At 44.5% G+C, this 11,903-nt stretch overlaps 1 protein-coding gene and 1 long non-coding RNA gene across 3 annotated transcripts in view; one reads left to right on the forward strand and one right to left on the reverse strand.

Annotated features, from left to right (window-relative positions):
* LOC130589119 (uncharacterized) overlaps nt 1-258 on the reverse strand; it is a 4,397-nt gene extending 4,139 nt beyond the window's left edge. Inside the window, exons 1-2 of the long non-coding RNA XR_008967053.1 lie at nt 175-258; nt 38-93 (exon numbers count right to left, since the gene is read on the reverse strand). This is a non-coding gene — a long non-coding RNA (uncharacterized LOC130589119). The remainder of the gene's footprint in view (nt 1-37; nt 94-174) is intronic.
* CCDC51 (coiled-coil domain containing 51) lies at nt 222-6,936 on the forward strand. 2 transcript variants are annotated; one of them, XM_057390293.1, is made up of 5 exons: nt 222-281; nt 1,641-1,870; nt 1,994-2,340; nt 2,655-2,819; nt 3,550-6,936. In XM_057390293.1, the coding sequence occupies exons 3-5, from the start codon at nt 2,023-2,025 to the stop codon at nt 4,324-4,326; spliced, it is 1,260 nt and encodes a 419-aa protein (XP_057246276.1). In that variant the 5' UTR covers nt 222-281; nt 1,641-1,870; nt 1,994-2,022; the 3' UTR covers nt 4,327-6,936. The 2 variants fall into 2 exon arrangements, with proteins under 2 accessions (XP_057246276.1, XP_057246277.1); XM_057390294.1 differs by lacking the exon at nt 222-281 and adding an exon at nt 323-404.
* Nucleotides 6,937-11,903: the final 4,967 nt, after the last annotated feature.

The following is an 11,903-nucleotide window of genomic DNA, read 5'->3' on the forward strand; positions in this document are numbered from 1 at the left end:
GCCCCCGCCGCCCCCCGGGGCTCTCCCGCCGCCCTACCTCATCCAGGTCCTTCGTCTGCTTCTTCGGCTGCTTCAGCGGCTTCTTCTTGCCGCCTGCAAAGACAGAGGAGACAGTGAGTGCCGGGCGGGGCCGCACAGACAGCCCCAGACCCGCGGCCCCGGCCCCAGCCTTACCCTCCCGGCCCGACATGGCTCCGCTCGCTCCGCCCGCCGCTCCCGCCGCTTCCGCCGCTGCCGCCGCCGCTTCCGCCGCCGCCGCTTCCGCCGCCGGGCCGGGGCAGGTACGGGGCGCGGCGGGGCAGGGCTGCGGCCGGGAGGGGATCGGCGGCTCGGCCGGGTCGGTGGAAGGGCCCCCCGGGCAGGGAAGGGTCGGTCGTGCGGAAGAAGGCGGCAGCGGGATGCGGGTGCGCGGTGGCGCCGCGGGAATGCCGGGTTGCGKTCGGGAGCGCTGCGGGAGCCGGGGACACGAGTCCCGCTCGCCACCCGCGCTGTCTGTGCGGCAGCTTTTGCGAGGGTGTTTGTCAGTGACTGCGGGCACAGGAAAAAACGCTTCTTGCYAGGGAAGCAAGAGAGGAACCAGGCACGTCATCTCAGATTAAGCTTTCAYAACTTTCTTGTGTCCTCTGAGCTCAGACTGAGATCACGTTCTTCAAARTCTGTGACTGTCTGCGTGGAAAAGTTTCCTCAAATCTCAGCTTTTTCTCTCTTTTTCTCTGTATTCCAGTAGCGTGAATATTTGGTTAAACTCTTCAGGTAGTAATTCAATTAAGAGAGGGGAATTTTGTAGTCTGGAACAGACAAAATTGAGCTGCTGTTTATGTGGCCTGCAATGTAGAGTCGGTGTTCGACACTGCTGTTAACAGTACATGTGTGAGTGCTGGCTGGAAGGAGAGAAAACTTCATTGCCATATTCTTGTGGGTYTGATCTTCCATGTTATGCATATAAAACAGCTGCTAAGATTTTCATAATGCCACTTGGTATTGTTATTAGTTGTTAGAAATAGTCTACAGGGAATGAAGTGGTTGTGTTCAGAATTTTTCTAGCTGGTACMATCCTTTTTTGGGGAGATGCCTGTATTGGCCACCTAAAATTAACAAGGAAAGCTCTTTTTAAAAAAATGAAAATACTATGCAGCATCTATCAAGTTTCCATAATAAGTCATGGYTTTGTATTATATTAGTCAAAATCTAATATAGTCATACTCAAATTTCATATAAAACCTTACAGAAAAGTTTTCTGGTTTACAGTTTTTAGAGGAATGTGCCTCAGTAGAACATTAAGATCATATTTAAAATTATTAGAGAATAAACCATAAGTAGCAGRCTGCTTTTGTGGGGTAAGCAAGAATTTTAACCTCGTTTTAAAATGCAGCCCTATATGTTAGAATGCTGTGCTTTCACTGCCTGAGATTTTTCTGTTCTTGTGGCTCTTCCTGATTTATGACTTTTGTAGGGAGTGTCCTGGGAATACTTGTGTTCGGTTCAACATTTTTGGGTTTTCCCTCTGTCCTTTGTGGTTTTGTCTTTGCATCCTTCAATATTTTCTGTATCTGTGCRGTGTGAGATAAAGGGAATGATCTTTTCTTATCAAGATTTTGTCCCCTCTCTGCCTTTTTTTCCCCTTTCCTGTTCTTTTGCAGAATTGTGAGTACCTGTGACACAAACCACATCGTGCAATCATTGCTGTGCTGAAGCACTAAATTTTTCTGAAGTTACTCCTGCTGTTACTGGATCTGCACATGATCACTGTTCACGCCGTGGGTGAATTAGTAATCAAGAAGCATGAAGCATGGTGGGAGTACTTCTTAACAGAAAATCAGSAATCTGTGGCACAACTGCACTTTGTTGAAAATTGTGGAAAATTCTCTAGGTAAGCAGTGGTGTAAAACTAGCAGTGGTTTAACCACTGTTGAATTGACTGGTTTTGACACACGTGTAGTTGAAGAGCTATGAATCAGCCATACTTCAATAACTTCTTCTTTCTTCTTTGCAGCGCTTTTATTTTGTGATTAAATTCAAGACATGGGGCCTATGAAATATAAAYCAAGTATGTCCTCAATGTCCTGTGGTCTGCAGTATCACCATTCACTGATGAAGTGGAATCCAAAAGTGAATTTACACATGGTGAGGACTTACTGCCCCTCAGCGCCCAAGCGRCCCGAAGCCAAGTCTGCCATGGAAATGGCCATGGGTCTCCTTCATCGAATCACGGAATCGGGGACTGTCATGGGGAAAAACTCCCTCCAAAAAGTGTCTGCAACGTGCAGGAATTGGTGGGACAGATACGAAGAATTTGTTGGAATTAATGAAGTTCGAGAGGCTCAGGGAAAGGTGACAGAGGTAAACATGGAGATAATGTGGAATTTTAAAAATTATGAGTTAAGCTGTACGAAGCATAAGCACTGGCTGTGAGGCAAAAAAGATTCTCCAAGGAGAATTAGGTCTTTTTTTGCTTTGGCTGTCTGTGCAGGTACTGTGAACGTGTTCTAGGCTATGCATGTAGTAAATAGAGCTTTTCACCTGAATTGAAACAGTGTGGTTTGTTTTGTTGTTTTTTTTCCTCCCTGCCCACCCCCTGCCACAAAAAAAATTATAATTAGCAATTTAGATCTGTATGGTTATAAATCTCTAAAATAAATGCTCTTTCTTCTCAGGCAGAAAATGTCTTTATGATAGCTCGAGGGATAGTGCGAGAGGCTCGTGAAAATGTAGAAGCCCAACAGATAAAACTGAAGGAAATTCGGGATCGCTTAGACAGGGTCTCTCGGGATGACACCCAGTATTTAGAACTGGCTACTCTGGAACACAGGTTGCTGCAGGTAATTTGTTGGTAYTTAARCATTGGCAAATATGTTGAAATTTTMTGTCTTTTGTTTCCTTCACTAATGATTTTGTTTGTAGATGCAGTTCAGTTCTGAAATAAGTGATCAGAGTTAATTTTTCAGGATACTTGTTTTAGTTAGTTATTAATGGTTTGATCCTCTGTGAAAATTGTATGTGTTAATGCTAAAACAGAGTAGTAAATTTGGACAATAAAACTGAAGATAATGAGCCTAGAAAATTAACTGTTGCAGTGGTGACCTGTGCATGAGAAGTCAAGAAAAAGCTGCCATTCAATAAATTAATCTTTCATGGGATAAGAGAAACTCCTTTCTGGTCAATCCATGGAAATTCTCTCAGCTCCCTTCTGCTGGTGTCTGGAGAAGTAAGCAGGGCTGAAACAATGAATATTATGAGGAATTAAAGACCTTGCTCTCAAACCCCTTTTCTGTCATCACCACACAGATTCTCATGTATAGGATCTTCCTCTRTGATTCCTGACAACCTTTTCCATTTCTCAGGCTTAAAATGATGCCTCATTAGCTTGAGTAGGATTAATTTTAAAAAATCCCATGTTCAAGGGAAAATTTCTGAAACAGCTAATAGATGTTCCCAGTTTCCATTCCTTCATCTGTACTTAGGTTTTGGGGTTTGAAGTGTTTTTTTTCCTTCAGTATAGATTTTATAACTTCCTATTATACCTTCTCCTTTCATCACTGTTTCTTGCAGGAAGAGAAGAGGTACCGAATTGCATATTTAAATGCAGAAGAGTCTGAGAGAGAAAAATTCTCTCTCTTCTCTGCAGCTGTCAGGGAAAGCCATGAAAAAGAGCGCACAAGAGCTGAAAAAACAAAGAACTGGTCTATTATTGGCTCTGTACTGGGAGCCATTATAGGTGTTCTTGGCTCCACYTATGTCAATCGAGTAAGGCTGCAAGAATTGAAAGTCTTGGTGCTTGAAGCACAGAAGGGCCCAATAAATTTACAAGAAGCCATCAAAGAACAGGCCTCCAACCATTACTCGCAGCAGAAAGATCTCAGTGATGTCATAGAAGACCTAAAAAACATGCTGCAAACAACAGCATCACGAGGAGTGAAAGAAGGAGCTTTGTTGCCTAGAGAAACCAGGAATGACTCCATAAAAATAGATTCTCTTTTAATGCCTTTAAATGARCAGCTAAACTACATTAAACAAGTTAGTTCATGTCTAGGGAGTTTACAACAGCAGTTCAACAGTCTGCAGGAAAGTATCACGCAGGTGCTGTCTGAGCTGCAGAGTGTCAAACTCGCCATCCACTCCAGACCTACAGAAAGAGTGATGCCAAGGCCTTCAGGGGAGGGAAAAGGCCAGGCTGCTGCTGTGAGAGATGTGATTTTGGAATTGTGTGATACTGAGCGGAGACTGGAAACGCAAATCAAGAGAAGTTCTATTTACAGCACTGCATTGACGTGTGCTATGTTTGCMATTACTCTGCCTGTGCTCTATATCATACTGAAAGGGAACTGATCCCTAATTTAATGCCACAACTTACTAGATTAATAAAGGTAAACTTGCACTCGTAGTGCCTGGAGTACAAGTCCAAATAAAGCTGCCTTAGTGTTTCTCATTGTGCTTTCTCCTGTATATTTGAAAAACTTGCAGCGTCTTAGTCCATTAGTGCTGCAGTCTCCATGTCAAGTCTCTATCACACACAGTGCTTTTTAACAAGCAAAGGAAATGCCGCAGTTTGATCTGTTGTTTTTGTTCACTATTTCACTCTTAATGTCTTGTATATCAAGACAAGAGTCCAAAATGCTCTCTCAGCCCCAAATTGCATCCATGAGGCCCAAAATGGCCCCCAGCAGCCCCCAATTTGTGCTTCTGGTTGCTCACAGTGGTCCCAGTTGTCCCCATCAGGCTTCACTCACCCCGCTGGACCCCAGTTTGCATCCCCAGTGGCCTCAGTAGCCCAGCACAGGCTCAGAAGTGTAATCAGGTACATCCCCTGGGTGCTCTGACCCAGAGATCCCCTTACCCAGCCCTGAGCCACTCCCTGCAGCCCCCAGCCACCTCCTAGACCCCTTGAGATTCTGGAGTTCAGACACATTTAYTGCTGGGACAGAGGTTTAGGGGGCTGACCCATGGACTGACAATGTCCCTCCATCCCCACAGTTCCCCTCTTTCCCAGGTGTGGGCACAAGGAGGAGTCTTCTTCCAGTTGCACAGAGCCAGAACTGAGCTGAGGTGACCCCTCCAAGTTCCTGTGTGCCCCCCAGAGCCATCAGTGTCCCCCTGTCACCTCCTTCCCCACCCAGGACACCATGAGGTTCTAATACATCTTCACTGCCCTGCACTGCTGGATGAGCACCTCAGGACGGACCTGGTATACCAGACTTGATATACAGTAATTTTTTTCGCTCTGAGCTGTATTTGTTCAAATTATTCCTTTGCTCTGTCATTGATCTAAATGTTTCATGTATAATGCTCTAATTGTTCATGCACGAAATGCCAGCAGTTGTTTTACCAAAGAGCCAGATGATGAATTGAAAATTCTGAAGTTACACTGTATACTGAAGTTACACTATACACTGAATACTGTAACTGAAGTTATACTTGGTAACCTCTTCCTAGGACCATTTGTCAYGAAGTATCCAAAAGCATTTCAGAAGTTTCGGCTGTCTGTTACTGATAGCTCCCTGTCCTTCAAGGCTGGCAGGTAGGGAAAGAGGAAAAGTGTTCTGATACGGAGCTGTGTTAAATATGATAATGTTTATTCTGACAACATAAGCCAATTATGCTTTCTCTGCAGACTCCTTAACCCGTMATTCCCGAGGTATTTTGTGGTTTTAGTAATCATCTATGGAGCAATCACTTTCTTGTCTTTGCTAGTATCTCATTGGAACTTTCTCCAAGGGTGGGTTGGTTTTTTTGGTTTTTTTTTTCCTAATTTTGTCCTGCCTAGAAATTGAAATACTGCTCTACATCAGGTGCTTTTAAGCCAGTACATTAGCAGTAATAAACACAAACTACTCAAAAATAATATTTGGAAAGAAGCAAAAGGTCCAKCTGCCTGTTTTCCCTGGAAAGATGAGAATTGGCTGATTGAGGCAAAACACTTGTCTGAASAGCTAAACACCAGTATCTGTGTGTGGCCTCACACAAGGTTTCAGCTATGGGTCAGATAAGAAGCAGTTTTCTCCCTGTGCTGGCAGCAGACAGGCAAATCCCAAGTGGAACTCCTGCTTCATGAACACTTCTGTGGGACCTTTGCAGGCAAAGGAGTGGTGTGCTCACTTCATGCTTTAATGCCTCTGTGTGAGCAACTGGGAATGAATCCTGTCTGCTGCACACTCTGCTGTGGTGGGACTTCTTTCTGTTTTAAGAAAGATTGAGGTTTTGATTATAAGCTCCTAAGACTGCAAGATCTTTAGAAGAGGGACATAGGAGGCACCCACTGGATTTGGCATCACTGGGTGCTAATGACGGAATAAAGAAACAATGTTAGGAATGATCTTTGATGATTCACTACTGTAAGAGAGATGAGGGGTGCCAAAAGTGGTTTTGCAAAGCACCACTGCTGATTTATACATTGATTATTTGGAGTGTGAAGTGAGTAACAAGCACTTGTCAGGGAAGCAGTTTGATCTGCTGGCTTGAGAACTGAGATAAAAATTCCAATACACTTAGCTATGTCAAGAAGTGGGCATAYAGATCAACAGGATTTTCAACTATATAATATTTCATTTTCTAATTTCACAAATATTTTTACAAGTTATATTTCTTTCAGGTGCTTGATGAAAATCAGAGATAAATGTGTAGTTTAAAGGAAAAGACTAGTACAATGGTTCTCTTTGTAATTTGCCACACGAGTCACTGAGACTTTTGTTCTGGTTTGGGGTTTAGGGTTTTTTCTTCAGTTTAACTGCATGATGTTGGCCCCCCTTACTATGTAACTGGTTGAACTTCTAATTTGATATCACTGAATATGTGGATTATATATATCAGCATGTTTTTAAATGCTGAAGGTTAGGCAGCTAAACTTGAAAGTCAGGGCAGCACTCAGTGAATTGTACTTGGTGGCATCAAAAATAAGAAGAGGTCAGAGACTAAACTTGTATACAATAAATGAGAATACGAAACCAAGGGCTGTTTATTGCTCTCCTGCTGTTTATCCATTTAAAGGAGTTTTACAATAGTCCATAGCTTTAACTCTACATAGAGTTACAGRAAGAAAATGTCAGTCAATGACTGTATGAACAGTCAATGAATGAGTAGCATACAAATCTGTGATAAATGATTGTTTGAAATACACAGTCTGAAATTTTAGAAGAGCTGGAAGGTGTGAAATGTATCAAGATGAAAAYAACTGGACCTCATCCTTTGTAGGGAGTTCTGAAGACTCGAGAACAGATTCTRTGTGCAGCTGGCAGAGCTCAGTGCTACAAGTGATTACCATGGCTTGCTTAGTTCTGCTCTTCCTTGCTAAATCCTCCTATGTGAAGTGACAGCAGAATAATTTCAATTAGGAAAAAACCCTTGTAATTAACTGTGACTATATAATAATTAGAAGAGGAGATTTGTGCATTCCCTCAATCCTGGATTAATCATCGCTCCATTGTGGCGATGATSTCAATGTGTAGCTTTGGCACTGCACTGTATGTGCACCCCAAAGCCAGAAGGTGTGGCTGCAGTGACAGCTGTACCTGAGCTGGCTGAAGGCAACATCCAGGAAGATGCTCTAACATGGACTTTCTGTATAATCTGTTCAGTACTAAACCTTTGTCACGGTAACGCCGGCAGCAAATACACGAGTTTAAACAAAACCAGCCCAGCCGTACAGGGGGTGTTTGCCTGGGCACTCACCTCAGTTCGGGAACATTTGCAGCAGTGATTTACAGAGCACATGACACCCCAGTGCATGTTTCCTGATGATTCAGCCTGGACTAAGTGAATACTTTGTTGCCTKTGCTCTTCAGGTCTATTCTAGTTAGAAGAAAAAAAAAAAAAAAAGGCATTCTGGTGTTCTATTGCATACCTTTGGGTTATTAAAAAAGGATTATAATAGATAGTTGAGTTTCACTTTTGGAACGAGGTCTCTCAGCAGACACTTTCTTCAACTAGTAAGTTCTGCTTGCTAAGGCTTTTTGAGACTTGAATCTTTGCTGTTTCTGTGAGCAAAGGCATCTCTGGGCAGGATGGCTCAGCCAGCCCCGTGTCCCAAACRCTCATCCAAGGAGGATGGTGGCTGCAATATCATGTACAGCTCTGGTGAGGCCAGGGACTGACCTGGGCACTGTGATCAGGTCAGAGGAAGCCAGCACTCCTTCAGATTAATTTCCCTGTCTGGCAAGACACAGAAGCTGAGTTAGAGAGAGAACCTGGTGAGAGCAACAGGGAGCCCTTTGATAGACATTAAGTRCAGAAAAATGGGTGGCAGTGGCCTGAGCTTGGCCCATGTTAAGCTATTTTGAGTTCTTACTGCTCCTTGAGAAACCACCAGTAACTCAAAAGCAAACAGCTCGTGGCTATGGAAATAACTTTGAATGAGGTCACTGCAGACTTCTAACAGTAGGTGCATTCTGAAAAGTTGCCGTTCCTTCCACTCATGAGAGGACTAGAAAATGTTGCTTAAGAAGACAGGACAAAAGCAGTTTGATATAGTGTCACAATCAGGATGTATATTTATTTATTTATGCTTGAGTTTTCAATGTTCCAACGTTCTAGGATCCTGGTCGGAAGCTGCAGGTGCTCCTGTAAGTCTCTTTGCATTTTTTTGTTTGGAAAAGACAATTCTTTTCACAACATGCCTTCTAAAAACAAATACTTCCCTCTTTGTGGAGCATAGGAGTGGCAGAGATGTCCTGTTTACCTCAGAAACAGGGCTGAGATTTGCAATAGGAGTGAGGTTCCTGAGTTAGGAAAAGGGAGACAATGCTGGATTTGTCCATAATATATTTAGAACTCTACTTCATTGCCAGATTTTTGCTAGCAAGCTACATTTGTGACCTTCCACATAAAACATAGAGAAGTGAGATTTCTGGTGCTTGACAATTAAATAATCTGAGAAGGTCTGTGCTTAAACACAGCAGCAGAGCTCCAAGATAAAGGGATTGCCACAAGCATCCCAAGCTTGTTTTTCTGTGTTCTGCAGGGAGGGAGAAAAGCAAACCTATGCAAATAGGTGTGTGCTCAGAGTCTCTTGCTCTACCTCTTCAGATTCCGGGGTGTTGGGTAATTTTTTATTCAAAATCAAATCCTTAAACATCAACAGACTGCTGCTAGCAGAATTGTAGGTGCCCAAATGCACACATCAAAGACCTTAATGCTGTTTATAAATGTACTGAGCAACTGAAAGATTGAAAGGCATGGAGTCAGATATGAAGTAGTGCAGATGTAGTTAACCTTCTGCTGGGTCCCTGAATCACTGCTCTAAATACACTTTATTCCCAGGAGCTRCAGACAGTGTTCACATATCCCTCGTGACTTTCTTAACCCGTCTCATCCCCTGCTTGGAGGAGAGGAAGAGTAAGGAGGAAATCAAAAGGAGCATAAGCAGCTGCTGGCCTTGTGATTATCATAATRGTTACGTAAGAAACTTAGCTAACCTGCTTAGGACCAGACATTATCAGGGGGTTTTACAGAAAAGGATCCTTTAGGGATTTAAATACACTAAAAACAACACAGAAAACCAAATGTAGGTAAAAAGCAGTTGAAATTTGTTCCACGATGTTTGTTCTTTGTATGCCAACATTTTCAGCTGTGTAATGTTTGAGAATTAGCTTTTTCTCTAGGGTTTGATTGGTTTGAGTTTTTTTTTAAGAACTGCAAAATTTTTATAAATTAAAAACTCTTCCTAGAAGGGGGAATGGTTAATCCTACAGTGGTTTTACGATATCCTTGTCACTCAGGAGGGCTGTAAGAGGGGTGGGAGGTGGGCAYTATAACACCCCTAAAGTGCACAGAAGCACTTCTTGCCCTGCTCCTACGTCAGACTCTGCAGCCAGTTCCCTGTACCAACCCTGCCTGGGGGCAGAAGGAAAAGTTTCTCCTTTCAAATGTATTTTCATGGAGTTTTTTGCTGTTTTTAACGTGAAGCTTGCAGATGTTTTTTATCAGACAGAAGGGGCTGCAGGTTGGGACTGGCTCTGGAGGAAAGGCACAAAGAGGATTAGTGTTTTGAGTCAGGAATGGGTTGGAGCAAAGAAAAATTAGGATTTTTTTTTTTTTTTAATGCTCTTAGTCACCAAAACTGGATTTTGGTGGATGCAGCTTGAGTGCAGTTAAAACGTCTCTGATTAGTGAGATGATAATTCAGTGAATTCTAAGCTGAAGAGCGATTCAGTGGGTAGGGTGTGGTAATAGGATGGCTTTTTCTGTGTGGGGAGAAGAACAAGTAAGGGATCATCTCCTCAGGGGTCTTCATGGGCTCTGCATACAGCAGGCACCACAGACTTTTCAGCATAACGAAGGGCTAGGGMGCAAAGGTCCAGAGAGGCAGCCAGCAGTTGCCTCTGAAATAATCTTTCCTTTGGGAGACTGTGGTCATGCTGCCAGATTCTGTGGACTGTTCAGCATCTCTAAATGCTCAGACATATTTTTTTCCTTCATAAAAGCTTGGGGSTGGGGGTGGGGGTATGAGAGACTGATGTGTTGTAACAAAGACAGTAGATGTTTAATGACACTTCTGGACATGGGATCTATACCAACTATGTCCCTCTGAAATGTCAGAAATGCACGTGGGAGGAAAGCCCGATTCAGACTTCCAGAGCAGCTTTATGTCTTCAGTGGAGATCTGTAGCTTCGTCTGTARCCAAAAAGGAGAAGTGATGGGCACCCCTGGCATAAAACAAACTCTGTACTTTGCACAACCCAGGCCAGTGCACTCTTCCTCCGAGTTTGCTGTTACCTACAGCTCCTGCATCACTTCTTCATATCCTCAGAGATGTTTTCTTTCCCCCACAGAGAATTTGTGGCTGGGTGCTTAAGGCATAACTCCATCTTTTGTCTGGGRTTGCCAAACATCTGGCAGTCAGCTCAGCAGGAAAACGTCCCGTACTTACAGGCAGTCACTGCATGTATAGCAAGTCAGTTGTTAGACTAACTGTATATTCGCTGAGCAACAACACTGCAGAGCACAGCACATCTGGGGAACACAGAAGTTACAGTGTGAGCGAGAAAAATGGGAGCATTAATTCTGCTCCTCTTAGAGCTGTTACTGACAGAACTTACCCTTAATTCAGAGAGAGGATTTTATGCAGTCAGTTCTCAGTGTCAAGAAATGCCTTTGTCTCTCACACAGAGCACCAGCCTCTGCTCTGCTCATAACTGGAGCTTCCAGCTTCACAGGAATAAAAATCACAAAACCAGCAGTCAGTTTATATTACACATATCACTTCAGGCGCTTCTGCTTTATGGTGCTTTTGTCTCCACCGTCTTTCGGCTGGAATGSTATGTCCTTCCCTGTTTTGCAACTGGAGATAACTATGCTTTTGTCACATTCTTCAATCTCGCTAATGTGSTGGTTCCCACATACGCTGCAAACGGGAGCAGGGCTGTGCCTAAAACTCCCGATGCTGTGTGTGTTCAGGCAGACAAACTGGGTTTGCTGTCAGGTTTTGCTCCCTGTGCCCCGTGTCCCTGCAGCTTCCCGCTCACTCGCACCTCTTGGCTGAGGACAGCCGAACACAAAGGCTTGTCGAGCCTAACTGCAAAATTGCGWCGCTACAAACGCAGAGACAAGAGCAATTCTGAGATTTCTTCCGAAATACAGAGCTTTAAACCCAGCTCTGGCCAGCGGAGCCGCGGACCCCTCTGGCGCAGCGCTGTGCGTTCGGACCGGCCGGCAGCCGCCCSTCGTTTTGGCGGCAATGTCCAGAAGAGCCGCCGGTGGCCGGGCCTTGCTCGGTAGAGGCAGGGGCTGGTTGTCCCGAGCGACAGGAGCCCCTTGTCCGCTGCCGCCCCTCCGGGATGGGGATCCCGGGCACGGCCCGGGCGCGGAGGGGCCGCTGGCCACGCCCCCTTTCTCCGCCAGCCAATGGGGTCTCGCCGCCGGCCGCGCGCGTGGGGGGGGCAGCCGGATCCTGCGGGGCGGGGCCGCTTTGGGG

The sequence above is a fragment of the Malurus melanocephalus genome, unplaced genomic scaffold (genome assembly GCF_030028575.1).
Source record: "Malurus melanocephalus ecotype Western Australia unplaced genomic scaffold, MMel_1.1 scaffold_24, whole genome shotgun sequence".
NCBI lineage: Eukaryota > Metazoa > Chordata > Aves > Passeriformes > Maluridae > Malurus > Malurus melanocephalus.